Source organism: Thamnophis elegans, chromosome 3, assembly GCF_009769535.1.
Source record: "Thamnophis elegans isolate rThaEle1 chromosome 3, rThaEle1.pri, whole genome shotgun sequence".
Taxonomy (NCBI): domain Eukaryota; kingdom Metazoa; phylum Chordata; class Lepidosauria; order Squamata; family Colubridae; genus Thamnophis; species Thamnophis elegans.
Genome location: NC_045543.1, coordinates 69,783,217 through 69,795,815, shown reverse-complemented (window position 1 = coordinate 69,795,815; position 12,599 = coordinate 69,783,217). Strand labels below are relative to the sequence as shown.

General features: G+C 38.7%; 1 protein-coding gene across 2 annotated transcripts in view; it reads left to right on the top strand.

Annotated features, from left to right (window-relative positions):
- CCDC171 (coiled-coil domain containing 171) overlaps positions 1-12,599 on the top strand; it is a 186,626-nt gene that overhangs the window by 57,455 nt on the left and 116,572 nt on the right. For both annotated transcript variants that reach the window (XM_032214660.1, XM_032214661.1), the window contains exons 10-11: positions 4,674-4,776; positions 10,589-10,695. In XM_032214660.1, coding sequence (XP_032070551.1) covers positions 4,674-4,776; positions 10,589-10,695 — 210 coding nt within the window. The remainder of the gene's footprint in view (positions 1-4,673; positions 4,777-10,588; positions 10,696-12,599) is intronic.

The following is a 12,599-nucleotide window of genomic DNA, read 5'->3' as shown; positions in this document are numbered from 1 at the left end:
GCTGTTTGAAAAGATGGTTTTAATGGTAGACAGGATCACATGCCTTGAAGATGTTGGGTGAAGAAAAAAAGGGAAGAATGCTGAGTGTGCCTGAGTTTTATACCCACTCTGGACTTTTGAATTTGAGCTTGTATTGTGATTGGTTGTCAGACTCCCATGGGGCCATGCAGGGGTAACTCTGTAGGCTGTCCTGAGTCCCAGGTTTGGTTGAACCCTGCTGGGTGATGTAATCTTCCCATGTGCCATGTGGTGAGATGGGTAGAGGGGTAATCCTGCCTTTGTTGAATCTTGGATGAGGGCATTTGCCTATGAATAGACCTAGCTATCTCTATCTCTTAAGTGCGGACATATGATGTGGGCTATTGTGGGTGGTGGGGGCTATTAAGAGTGAGTCTGTTTTCTGCCTTAAAACATGTTTCTCCATTTCTCATCCAGAGAAATATAATATTCTGCCTTTTTAATATTTCCTATTATATTTCATTTTTCTAGGAGAGGGGTGAGTGCTAACTTCCTACAATATCATGCCACAGCGCAGAGTATGTGATGAAACATGAAAAGCTCTTTCTTTCCCACTAAAGTGGTACCTATTTATCTACTTGCATTTGCATGCTTTTGAACAGCTAGGTGGCCAGAAGCTGTGGCACGGATGGGTGATCGCCTCATCATGTGGTGCTCGGATCTCGAACCCAGGCTGTCAGTGTTCCAGCTGACAAGCTCAGCTTCTTAACTGCTAAAGTCATTGCATCCCCAATTGGCTGGAACTAGAATGTACACAGGATTGCTGGAAATTTTTAATGTATATGTATATCTTGGGGTGGGGGGGATGGGGGGAGAGAGAGACAGACAGAGGGAGAATTTTGAAAAAAATCAAGTAGCCAAACTTGATTTACACAGGGCCAACATGAATTTAAGATGTCAATACAGAAAAGTTGCACCAATATAAATATATTAATATATGGCAGATTAAAAATAAAGCATCTGTGTGAAAAGATAAACTGCTCTGTGCTGTTTGAACAGCTTGCCTAAACCTTTTGTGCTGGAAGAGATTCTGCTGGTGCACAGTTTGAGTATCTTCTGATTCAAATGCATATACATGCATGAAAATATTTACTTTATTGGTGTGACATTGCTTTTTATGCTGTTCTGTGGGCAATATGCTTTTTCTGTGGGGACGGCAAAATAGGGTTGACAGAATTCTGTGTAGTTCAGCATTCTAGCCTATTTATACCCTGTAAAAATTGCATGCATCTTTATACTTCTTTTTGGAATACTGATGTTTTAAGAAAGAAAAAAAATCTCGGCATGAGAATTCCATCGGCACTGGAAATTCTTTGTGATGTATAGTACTAACCATCACACAGGGAAGACCATGTAAATGCTACTGGGGATCAAACACTGAAATGTATATGAATAATATATTAGTAGATATACAGAACATATAATTAAAATTGAAATGGTAGAGCAAATTTATAAAATATTTAAGCAGAATGGTGGAGAACACAGAAGAGATCCGCATACATTCCAGTCAGTCATGATCCACTGTTGGCTCATAACGGAGCTCAGTTAACAGGAAAAAGATGTTTCTCACCATAAAAACCCTGAATCCTTATCTTCAGGCTGACTTTTTGTTGTGGGAAGTGCTGATAACTCAAAAGCTCAGATGACTGTTACTCAAAATTGGATTGTGGGTCACTGGAGTAAAGAAAAAAAAAGGAAAAGAAAAGAAAAGAAAAGAAAAGGGGAGTTGACCTGTATAGAGGTTTTAGAAAGTTGACACAAATTGAAGTAACATATTTTTCCTGTTCAGTTTAGAAGAAAAGTTGATAAGGGATCTATTTTATTTCTTCCCCCCTCCCGAAATAAACTGCCTGTTAATGTTTTTGTTTTTATTTTTTTAATTATTTCCAGTCAAAGAATAAAAATAATTAAAATGCAATCTAGAGAAAGAAAAGTACATGACAAAAAGGGGAGGTCTAACAAGAAATATGAAATACTATGCAATCTTTTGATAATTAACCAGTATTTTCGATCATAAACCAAACTCTGACCCGGTATCTACTAATATCAGTGACAAATGACTCATTTTGGCAACTTTTTATAAGTTGTGCCCTTCTTTACAGATCATCCTGCAGGGTTAGTTAAAATGAAAGTTGTGAAACTGTAATGATGTTCGTCCATCGTGTTCGAAGTGGACCTTGACATCTAACAGATTGTGGGCTGTCCATGATATATCCGCAGGTGACTGATCAGGCCTATATGGGCATGAAATGTTCTGCCACAGATCGAGCAGACATGTGTGGGCACCATTGTTGCAGCATTTGCAGCTCTGGCTTTGCGGAGTGCCCCCTTCTCTTGTGCTATGGTTGTTCTTCTGTCCTCAGATGTCTGGCAGCCTTAGTGGATCAGTGTGCGCCATGTTGAACAATCTTGTGCCAGGGTTTCCCAGGAGGTGGTGTCAATTTCAAGGGACTTGAAGGAGGCTTTCAGCGTGTCTTTGTAGTGCTTTGTATTGCTTATTAAACTGTAGCACTAGATATAATACAGTTGTACTATAACAAAATGTGGAAGACCATCTTAATGGTATTGTTCAAGTTTTATCTCATAAGTAGGAGCATGGTGGCTTGAGTGGTTGGGACGCTAGGCAGGAAGTTAGCAAGCCTGTTTTCAGGAGGGGTAGTGTGTCCATCCTGACTGTACTTGATCTCTTGGTGGCTTTCAGTACCATTGACAATGATCAGCTCTGAGGATTGGGAACAAGTAGCATAGTTTTATGCTGCTTCTCTTCCTTCCTAAGGAACTGACACTAGCTGGTATTGATCTGGAATGGGAGATCCCACTATCAGCCCTACTGTGTGGGATGCCTCAGGGTTCACTGTCTCTCCACTTCTGTTTAACGTCTACATGAAGCCCCTGGGGGAGATCATTCATTGTCAGGAGGTGAGGTATCATCAGTAACTTGTAATACTCAGTTAGATGCCTCCATCTCTGGCAAACTAAGCAAAGCTGTTTAGCTCTTTGGCTTCCTACACAAGAACATTTTCTCAGCCCTTTTCTAAGAAAATAAAGGAAAATACTTTGGATCTTCCTACCCCAAAGCCCTAGATTATGGAACTTAACTAACAATGTGCTGCTCATATACAACTGCACAGTTTTACATGTAGAAATGGTAAATATAAAGAAAAAAATAAAAGTAATGAAACTCAGTCTTTAGATATGAAAAGTGGAAATAAGAAAACAAGGGCAAGAAACAGTCACATACAAAGAATTAGGAATAAAATCAATATAATCAGTTCACTTGCTATATCCTTGAAGAAGATCTTGGATTCCATACATGTTTATTGCAGAGATGCTGGCTGAAGAAAAATCTTCTCACTGTTTTGATGTATGCAAGAATTTTTGGTTCCTCTGACTTCTTTCTTGCTTTGCTTTTTTTCTGAATACTTATCCCTAATCTCACAGAATGTGAATGAACACCAACTGCCTCTTTAGAGAGACTTTTTGCTTTGCCTGGTCAAGGATGACATTTCATCTTCATCTTCATCTCTAGACTGTCATCTAGAGGGTCTAGGACAGATCGCCGTAGCCAACTTGCTGGAGCCATCTCCTTGTGGCCAATTTGCCATCTTGTTGTGGCTATTTCCACACGGCCATCTCGCTGTAGCTAGTTCACCATGAGTCAACTCGCTGTGGTTAACTTGCCATAGGACAGTTCCTTGTAGGATAACTCAATGCAATGTTATCCGCCACTGGCTTTTCGACATTATTTCCATTTTTTGTCAATAGAAATAATGTTGAAAGAACAATTGGAGATAACATTTATTGCAATAAGTTATCCCACATGGAATTGTCCTGCAGAGGGTTGTCCCACAGAGAATTGGCTGCAGCAAGTTGGTTGCGGCAAAATGGCCGTGGCGAGATGAACACAATGACTTGGCTCTAGTGAGTTGCCCTGTTCCACATTTAGACTAGTGCTTCTCAACCTTAAGAACCTTAAGATGGGTGGACTTTAATTCCCAGAATTCTCCAAGCAGCCATCCTGGGAGTTGAAGTGCATGCATCTTAAAAGTTCCCAAGGTTAAGATATGCTGATTTAGACACTACATCAGGAAGGTACTTTCCTAGTTATAAATGCAGAGTCTAGTTTTCACCAGTTGGGCGTCCTATAGGTGAGATTACACAAAAGAAGTTACTTTGGAAAAGCAAAATTAAATACATCTACCAGACATCTCAGCAGAGGACCAATTTATCAGACTTCTTCAGGGGCACCTTGGTGCCATGCCAGATTTTGGGATTGCCATATTTCCTAGCCAGGATGTCTTTTGCAACACAGAAAAATATGAATGGTTCCTGGGTAATGTTTTAATTAGTTCCTGACGGTTTACTTGGACTTTGCTCTAGCAGCAGAACATTAAAATGATGCAAAATCCACCATTTACCTGGAAATTAATCTGGAAAAGCAATAATCATGGCACTACTTCTTTGATATATTTTCCACTTTTTTCTTCAATTTTGTTATTTTGGTAACGGGAAATTCCTCTGATTCGTTTTTGTTTCACTTAAATATTATTCCACGGTGTGTCCTGCAACAGTTTTGGTGGTTATGAATGACTCTTCTATGCCCTTAATATCTATCTTCCCCCCCCCCCCTTTCTTCTCACTCCTGCCAAATGAAGACCAGGAAACGCCAGGCCTTCCTAGCAGAGACATGTGAAAACAATGTGAGAGCACTGGAGTCACTTCTGGACAGCTTTACTATGTCAAGCCAATGGACAGCAGGTTAGTTGAAGCTATGAAATGACAGATGCATTTGTCAATGTTCCAACATCACTAAATAGGGGAATTCTGCAGATGCCTCTTACATTCCCTCTTCTCAACATGCTTTGATTCGATGACATGCTAAGAGCAGCTCTCACAGCAGTTGAGTGGCCTCACTGGCTGGGATGGGGTGACTGAATGCAGGCCTGCTAGTGTCAGCCCAAACTTGATTTACAAGTGTTGGATTGTTTGCGATTGGCTGGGAAAGGTTGTGGCGAAAGCCAAATGAGAAAAACGTCCTGACAGCAGACTTACCAGGGGAACAGATGTTTTTGATTGAACTGAGCCAAATTCACAGGCAACCTTCAGCTACTTAAAGGTTGTGTGTTCAGAAAAAAAAGTCATGTAGGACACAGAGTTTATCACATGACTCCTAACAATGTTAGTTTAAAGTGATGCCAATGCAAATTCCACCCCAACCCAAGTGCAGAAGTTGCTTTTTCCCACCTCATTGTCTGCCCTGCATCATCAGTAATGTTAATTTCAAATGGAGGAAAGTGCTGAAAGAAATTTCAGAGATGAAAGGTCTTTTTCCCTCATTCTTTTGAGATTTGTTGTTGAGCCACTGTAATTCCATCTTTACACACATTTGTCTTCCTTTCCAGTTGGTCTGGTTCTGGTAGACAGAAGAGTAACCAAGCTCACAAAGGAGAGTTTAATTCTATTCTACTTTGGGTAAACACTTGCATTTTTCAGAGGCAGAACAATATGCATTAAAATAATCTCCTAAAATGGTATCAAGTAGTCTTAAGCATAGCCCCCAACCCTTTTCTTTTTTCTCCAAAAAAGTGGAAAAAAAGAACCATGTTTACTGAATTCCCCCCCTCTTCTACTCTTTCTGCATAAATCTGTCCTATCACTTGTATTATTTTTCAAGACTAGGCTGCCAGTGGGCCACCCACATTATGTCAGAGGGGAAGTAATTCTAGACAGAAAGGATCCTGATAATACATCTTTTTACAATGACAGAAGTGGCACTGGAAGACTTCTGGCCTTCAGTTCCATGGTGATACAGCCCCAGTTTGTATTAATCACGATTTGGAAGCAGGGACTTTCCCACTACATAGTTGAGATTTGTTTTCTTCTTTCACACAGCAGGGATTTACTTGCTGTTCCCTCTTGCATTTCAGCTTTCACTGCAAATGAGTATTGATGTAATTACCATGAATTTTTCATGGCCCTCCTCCAACCCAGCCGAAGGTTTGGAACCAAAATCCGTTCTGCATCTGGGGAGATAGGGAGACACGCAGGACAAAGCTTAGAGAAACCAGGGGAACTGAGACTATTGAAATTGGCTAGGAGCGCATTTCCTTCTTTTCAGAAGCATTGAATAAATTTCTGAACAGAGCATTTTGGAACAACTTGGTTAGAGCAGAGGTTTTGGCAAAGGAGATTGAGCTGCCTGGAAAGAAAGAGCCAAAGCAAAGCAAGTTGAAAAGAATCATTCACATGAAACATATGCTTTGGTATATAGGTATTATTTTTAGTTTTAATGTTAGAGTTGTCTTGGGGGAAAAGATGATGATGGGAAATATGCCATTATCTTATTTTTTGGGACAATTTTTTGTCTTCTTTCTATAGACTTAACATTTTTGTAATGTGCCACTACATCAAGCAGATTCATAGGCAGGTTATGTCTTGAGGCTGAACAGAATAGGTTCATATTTGGTTGTTTCCTTAAGTCTTTTGACCAGGGTCATGTCTTGCTTTTCAGCACATTGAAAAAAGAGAGATCAAATGAATGGTTATGGCCAATATAATAAAGAACAGTGACCCAGTTTTTGTGTAAAGCAGGGGTGGGGAACGATGGCCTGTTTATGACTTGTGGACTTCAACTCCCAGAATTCCAGAGTTGAAGTCCACAAGTCATAAAGTGGCCATCGTTCCCCAACTTTGGTGTAAAATAAACCATACATTAAATAAATAATTTTTTGTGGGGCTGAGCATTTCAACACACAGTCTTCTAAGAGTAATATCAAGTACAGTGAGTATGGCAACTATTGTGGTTTGCTTTAGTTTTGCTTTAGGGCAGGAGTGGGCAACTGTGGTCAACTTTATGACCTATGCACTTCAATTCGCAGAATTCCTGAGCCATCCATGAAGTCCACAGGTCATAAAGCGGCCATAGTTGCCCTCCCAGTAGCGTAGCACTGGGAAGAGGCGGAAACACAAGGCTGTGCCCATAGACAGATCTGTGGATTTGTTTTCTAAGGAGATCCTAGAATATAGAGTAAAGAAAAACTGCCTTGCCAGAACGTAGGAATCACAGAACTGGAATGGAATTCATACTTAAGCTGCCTTTGCTTATGAGTTTTAGAATTTTAAAATATTTAAACAAATAGAAAGAAACATGCAGTGTGAGAAGCGAGCTCATAGCCATCAGTTTTACCTGTTCTGTGCTTCTGATGAAGTGAGCTGCAGCTCATGAAAACTTATGTCTTTTAATAAAATTGGTTAGGTGGATGAGGTGCTACCAGACCGCTTCTTAACAGATATATAGGACATGCAGTGCCTTTTTAACATTAGGTTATATTTTTTTCTTTTAACGTCTTACCTATTAAGTTTATTATTCCCTCTGAGGAGCCCAGGAAGCTTCTCATCCCAGATAAAATATTATTACATTTTAATATCAAGTGTCTTACTTCAGGTTATCCCTTCTATCCAATATATTTCTCATAAAACACTTGTGCTTGTTATATTTATTTAACGTTTCTTAGTACATTACTTTTTCTTGAGGCAAAGGTTAATCAAAAGACCAATTGTTGCTCTGATTTGCTGGCAACACGTACAGAAGGCTTCCCCACACTAACACAGATCCAAATTATAATCCATGCACAAACTCACACTCTACACTCCTGTGTATACATTTTTGGAAAGTATATATGTTACTAATGGGCATGAGAGACTGCAGCCCACAAATTTGTTTGAAATTTGTATTGCTCTATTGTCATTGACAGATCATCATTCCGTGGTTTGTTTTAGGCTGATCATGGTCTTGGAAGCACAGTTTATCCTGGTTCTGTTGCTTTCATTGGGCTGAATTCAGAAACTGGCATTAGGGGACAATTGTTCTGTATCAGTCATTTAACTAATGCCTCTTCAGGGTTCTACCTTATTGCTCAGTGTTGCTCAACATCTATATGAAACCATTCTCAAAAAGTATCTGGAATTTTTGAGAACTGGTGAAAATTACTTAAATTTCATAATGGGTTAGATAAAAGAGAATAAGCCGAAATTACATCTAATCAATCTAAAGAGATTGTTGATGAGTATAAAACTGAAATTCATCTGGCTTTGAGTTGTTTTGGACTTCCCCAAAGGTGCAGATTTGCAGTGCTTCTAGATCCTTAACTACAGTGATGCCTGTAACGAAGAACAGTTTGTATGTTGTCTGCGCAGATACCTGTGCCAGCTGTTTTTCTTCATGATCTGGTCAGTGATGGCCATGTTGTAATACAGGATACAAATCAAATAAATAATATCAAAACATTCTTGAGTTAAACACTTTCATTATTCTCTCATTTCAATAACTTTATTTCACTTTACTATTTGTATTTCAACTTTCATGCCAAAGAGACTGGAGACATCCAGGGGAAAATGCATTAGAATATTCTTTGCCACAAGTTGTGAAGGCTTCTGACTTTCATGGTTTTTATCAAAAATAATTGTGGCTGTGGCAAGCAGAAATTTTGGTTGCAATAACAACAATGAATGGATGAGAAACAGGAGAGGTTCAGTGTAGATACAGAGCACATTTTGGATTGAAGCTCCTTGGAGTTGCTTTTTCTTCAAAATAAATTTAGTCAATTTAAAGAGTTTTATTTTTAAAGAAAAGAAATGTGAATAAAGTGATATGTCCTTGGCTTGAAGGGTCTTTAATCTTTAGAATAAAGAATTGTGCTGGCTTCGTGTTTATTTAGTTATTTCTCAAGATTTTTTTAGATTTCTTTTTTATATGACAATGATTTTGAAATGTGAGATGCAGAACGAATGGTCTCCAAAACCTATATGTATGGAACAACTCTCTTAATAAAGGCCATACCTTTAATATCTCAAGAAATCACAGTGATTTCCAATCATCTTCAGAAAATTACTTGCATATTCTTTTAGATACGTTTCATAAATACACATTTTTATAGAAGCTAACAGTGCTCAGTTTTGAAATATTGTTATAGAATTGAAGATTTTGGAAACATCTGTTTAGCCAACATGCAGCATAAGACCTTGCTGTATTTAATGATCATTTTCACTTATGCCTTTTGAAAGGCAAAAGCACAGTGGCTAAAAGTATATGCAGATCATGCTGTATATCCAGATCATGCTGTTTCCTGTAACTTTAGAAAATTATTTTTAAAAAGAATAGCACCCATTCAACCTATACCTGTGTATGCTATGTACAAGTTCATTTTGAGTGCCAGTTCTCAGGAAGAGCAAAGCAGAGCAGAGAAGAACAGAACAGAACAGAATAGCTGTCAGGGTTCCAAGTAATACCCCCATAGCAAACAAAACTCTGAGGCAGGTAGATTCCTCAAAGAATAGTTTCATTGGATGTATCATATTGGCACTGTTTTGGTGAAAACCGATTCTGAAGTTTTCTGCGGTTTTTCACCTAATTAAAAGTAAAAGTTTTTCCTCTTCCTTAAACAATCAGCCTCATGGTCCAATTAAGGTGCCGTCCGGGCGGCTAAAAATGTTGCTACTCCTCTCTTTGGACAGGTGCTAGAATGTCCTTGGTTCCCAGGGGAAAGTATTTTATTTTGGCTACAAAACCCCAGCTATCTCTATTCCCCCCCTCACTATCCCTCAGCTCCAGTGTGGCAACACTGAAGCCTCAAAATGGCTTTTGTCAGGTCAGCTTCAGGGCTGCAATAGCTTTATTTGGCCAAGTGTGATTAGACACATAAGGAATTTGTCTCCTGTTCAGAAGCTCTCGGTGTACATGCAAAACACAGAGTAATAATGATAATGATATCAATAAGAAGTCAGTTATCGTAGTCTGAACTCTCAGACATGGGGTGCTAATGAAGTGGCCATTGTTTGAACTATTGATTTTACACTTGGTTACAGATGACATCTTTGCTGATGAACCATGATTAAACTCTTGATTAAGGTCTGCCATGACTTAATTAATGAATAGTGAAAAAACAGTTTTTGGGAAAAAGAGGAATTAGGAGATGCCACTATTGACAAATGTGGCCATCAGCTAAATTAGGTTAGATAATCATTTGGGTTTTATTTTTCCTTTTTTTTCTGTACAGGGTATGAGAAGAAATAATATTTTGAGGTTTCAAGTCCTTTAACTTGCACCCAGGCAAAATAGGAAGCCCTGCGGTCCTTTGGCATAGAAAGAAAGTTTCTTTCCAAAGTGCATGGCAGAACATGAATCATTGAAGGCACGAATGTTCTGCGCTTGAAAGCAAATGTTTGTTTCGTTTGGAGGATGATCTTTTTTGAACGACACGCAGACTTGCAATCATTAGATACCTTTAAATAAGATTGGAGGTAGGCCTCAAGATGTGTAGGAAAACAAGCCAGAGTTCATATTTTTTCATGTGGTGAACTGTAGCCATAGCGCAAAAATTCTTCTTCAGCTTTATTTGATATTAAAGAACAGATCCACCAGTGTGCCTTGGAGAAAACACAGGGGTTGTTCAACATTCTGTATTGTCACTGGAGCCCAACTGATTTAAATATCTCTGTTGCTCTTGGAGATATTTTCCTGTCTCTCTGTTCAGCTCTAAGGGTTTTGTTTTGATTCTGCATTTTTCTTCAGGCATTCACAAGGACAAAGATAAACCTCCGAGCTTCACTCTTGTCCTTGAGACTTTGAGGTGTACCTTGACAGATTACCAGAACAAGCAGGAAGAGGCATCTAATGAGGTAACAGTTGCACTGCTCAGCTCCACGTATATTGCCTTCAGCCCACAATGCTAGAGATTCCTTGCTTGTTACAGAGGTCAAAACACTGGGAATGTTGAGTTGACAGCTTTGCAGAAAAGAAGAAGAAATAATCTTTTGTCACAGCTCTTCCTTTAAGCTTGCCCTGTGGTCATGATTCACTTTAACTTAAGAACGTGTTTAGCTCTGTGTATGTATTTATGTGATTATTATTATTTTTTGCATTGAAATGTTTCAATGCCCAATTATTTTAAGCTAAACTCTGTGCGTGACTGATTTTTATTACCCATTTAAGATTTCACATACAGTGCAATATATAAAACTATGTTCACATAGTTTTACTACAAGTGTTTACACGCAGTACAAATTGATAGCAGGTGGAATAAATGTAGAGACTGTAGCATCGGAGGGGTAAGTGTTAGAATTTGATTTCTTGTTGTTTTAATGTAAATGTAAGCATTTTAAGAAAGATGTTTCTGGAGCATTTTTGTTAAGGTCCTCAAAGGAGAAATAGTTCAACCTGGTTTTAGCTTTGTTTTTAGTGTTTAAAATTAATAAAATAGATCCTTGTGCCCCCACAGTGTATATAAGCAGGTATTTTTTTGAATGATTTCAGTTTGGATTGTAATGTTGCATTCACTACTCAAGGATAAACCTAATTGAACTTTATAAGACTTCTTATATCTTCATCATATCTCTTATTACCTTCTCAGAATGTTCAGTTCACTTTAATGAGGTTATTGATAGATCTATAAAACATATCAGTTTTATGCCACTTGAGTACATGAAAAAGATTAGATTTTTAGCAAACTGTTACAATTTTGACTTAAATATACAAAAATACAAACTTCTTACTTTAGAATGTGTTTGATCCACTCTAATACTGAAAACAAGAGCTAAGTTTAAAATCTTTTGCAGTCAAATCTTTCCTGCTATCTGAGAGCCACCAGATAAGTCCCAAAGGGAGCAGTTACATGTCTTGGTATACTATCACCCTTACTTGTTTCTTTTGTTAACAACTCACATGCTTAGTGGCCTTTGGAGGTGAGAGGCCCTTAATTCCCACTGTGAATTGTTATTTGGGAGAATGAACATCACCTGATCTTCAACACAACTGAAAAGCCAACTCAGCAGGCTTTGGCTGAGGAACATGTTTTGTTGCGAACTGATGCCAGAGACAGGATAAAAAAAAAGAAGAAAGAAAAATTCTGTCAGCAAGAAGAATGAACTGTCAGGAAAATAAATTGCAAGCAGCCCAGGGCCAACAGATGACCTGCCACAAGACTTCCCAGTAGGACTCAATGGGACTGACCCTGAAGTTGTCATATGGCGCCAGAGACCACAGCATATCCTCCTGATAGGCAGATGGGGTAGCTCTGTGCCCTTTCTTTGCCTTCTTGATAGCAGTCCTGTCTTCTGGTGTTCTGTTTTCTTTGCACTGTAATTAATAGCTAAACTTTTTTTGTTTTGAGCAATTAAGCAATAAGATAACCAGAGCCATAGGGGGGGGGGGTATTGTGCTTGTAAACTTTGCACAGCCATTTAAAAAATGCTTATCATGATAACCTTTTTCTACTGATTTGTTCAGTTAGAGCAACTTAGTAGTTTTACCACTTAAGCCAAGTCAGGCTGAGACTGTGAGGCTAAATGCATTTATCTATAGGCTCCTATTGAACTTAAAGACTTGCAAGTAAATGTGTGTGCAACTGCTGCATTAAATTAATAAATTATTTGGGGGGAATCCAATCCTTGCAAAATGGAAAATATACCCAAGGCAACTAAAGATACTAATATAGAGCAGACAGGGACACCACCAGAAAGGGAACATCTTTAATTTAGTGTCAAACTGCCGATTGCTGTGATATCGGCCAGGAAAATCAGTCGGC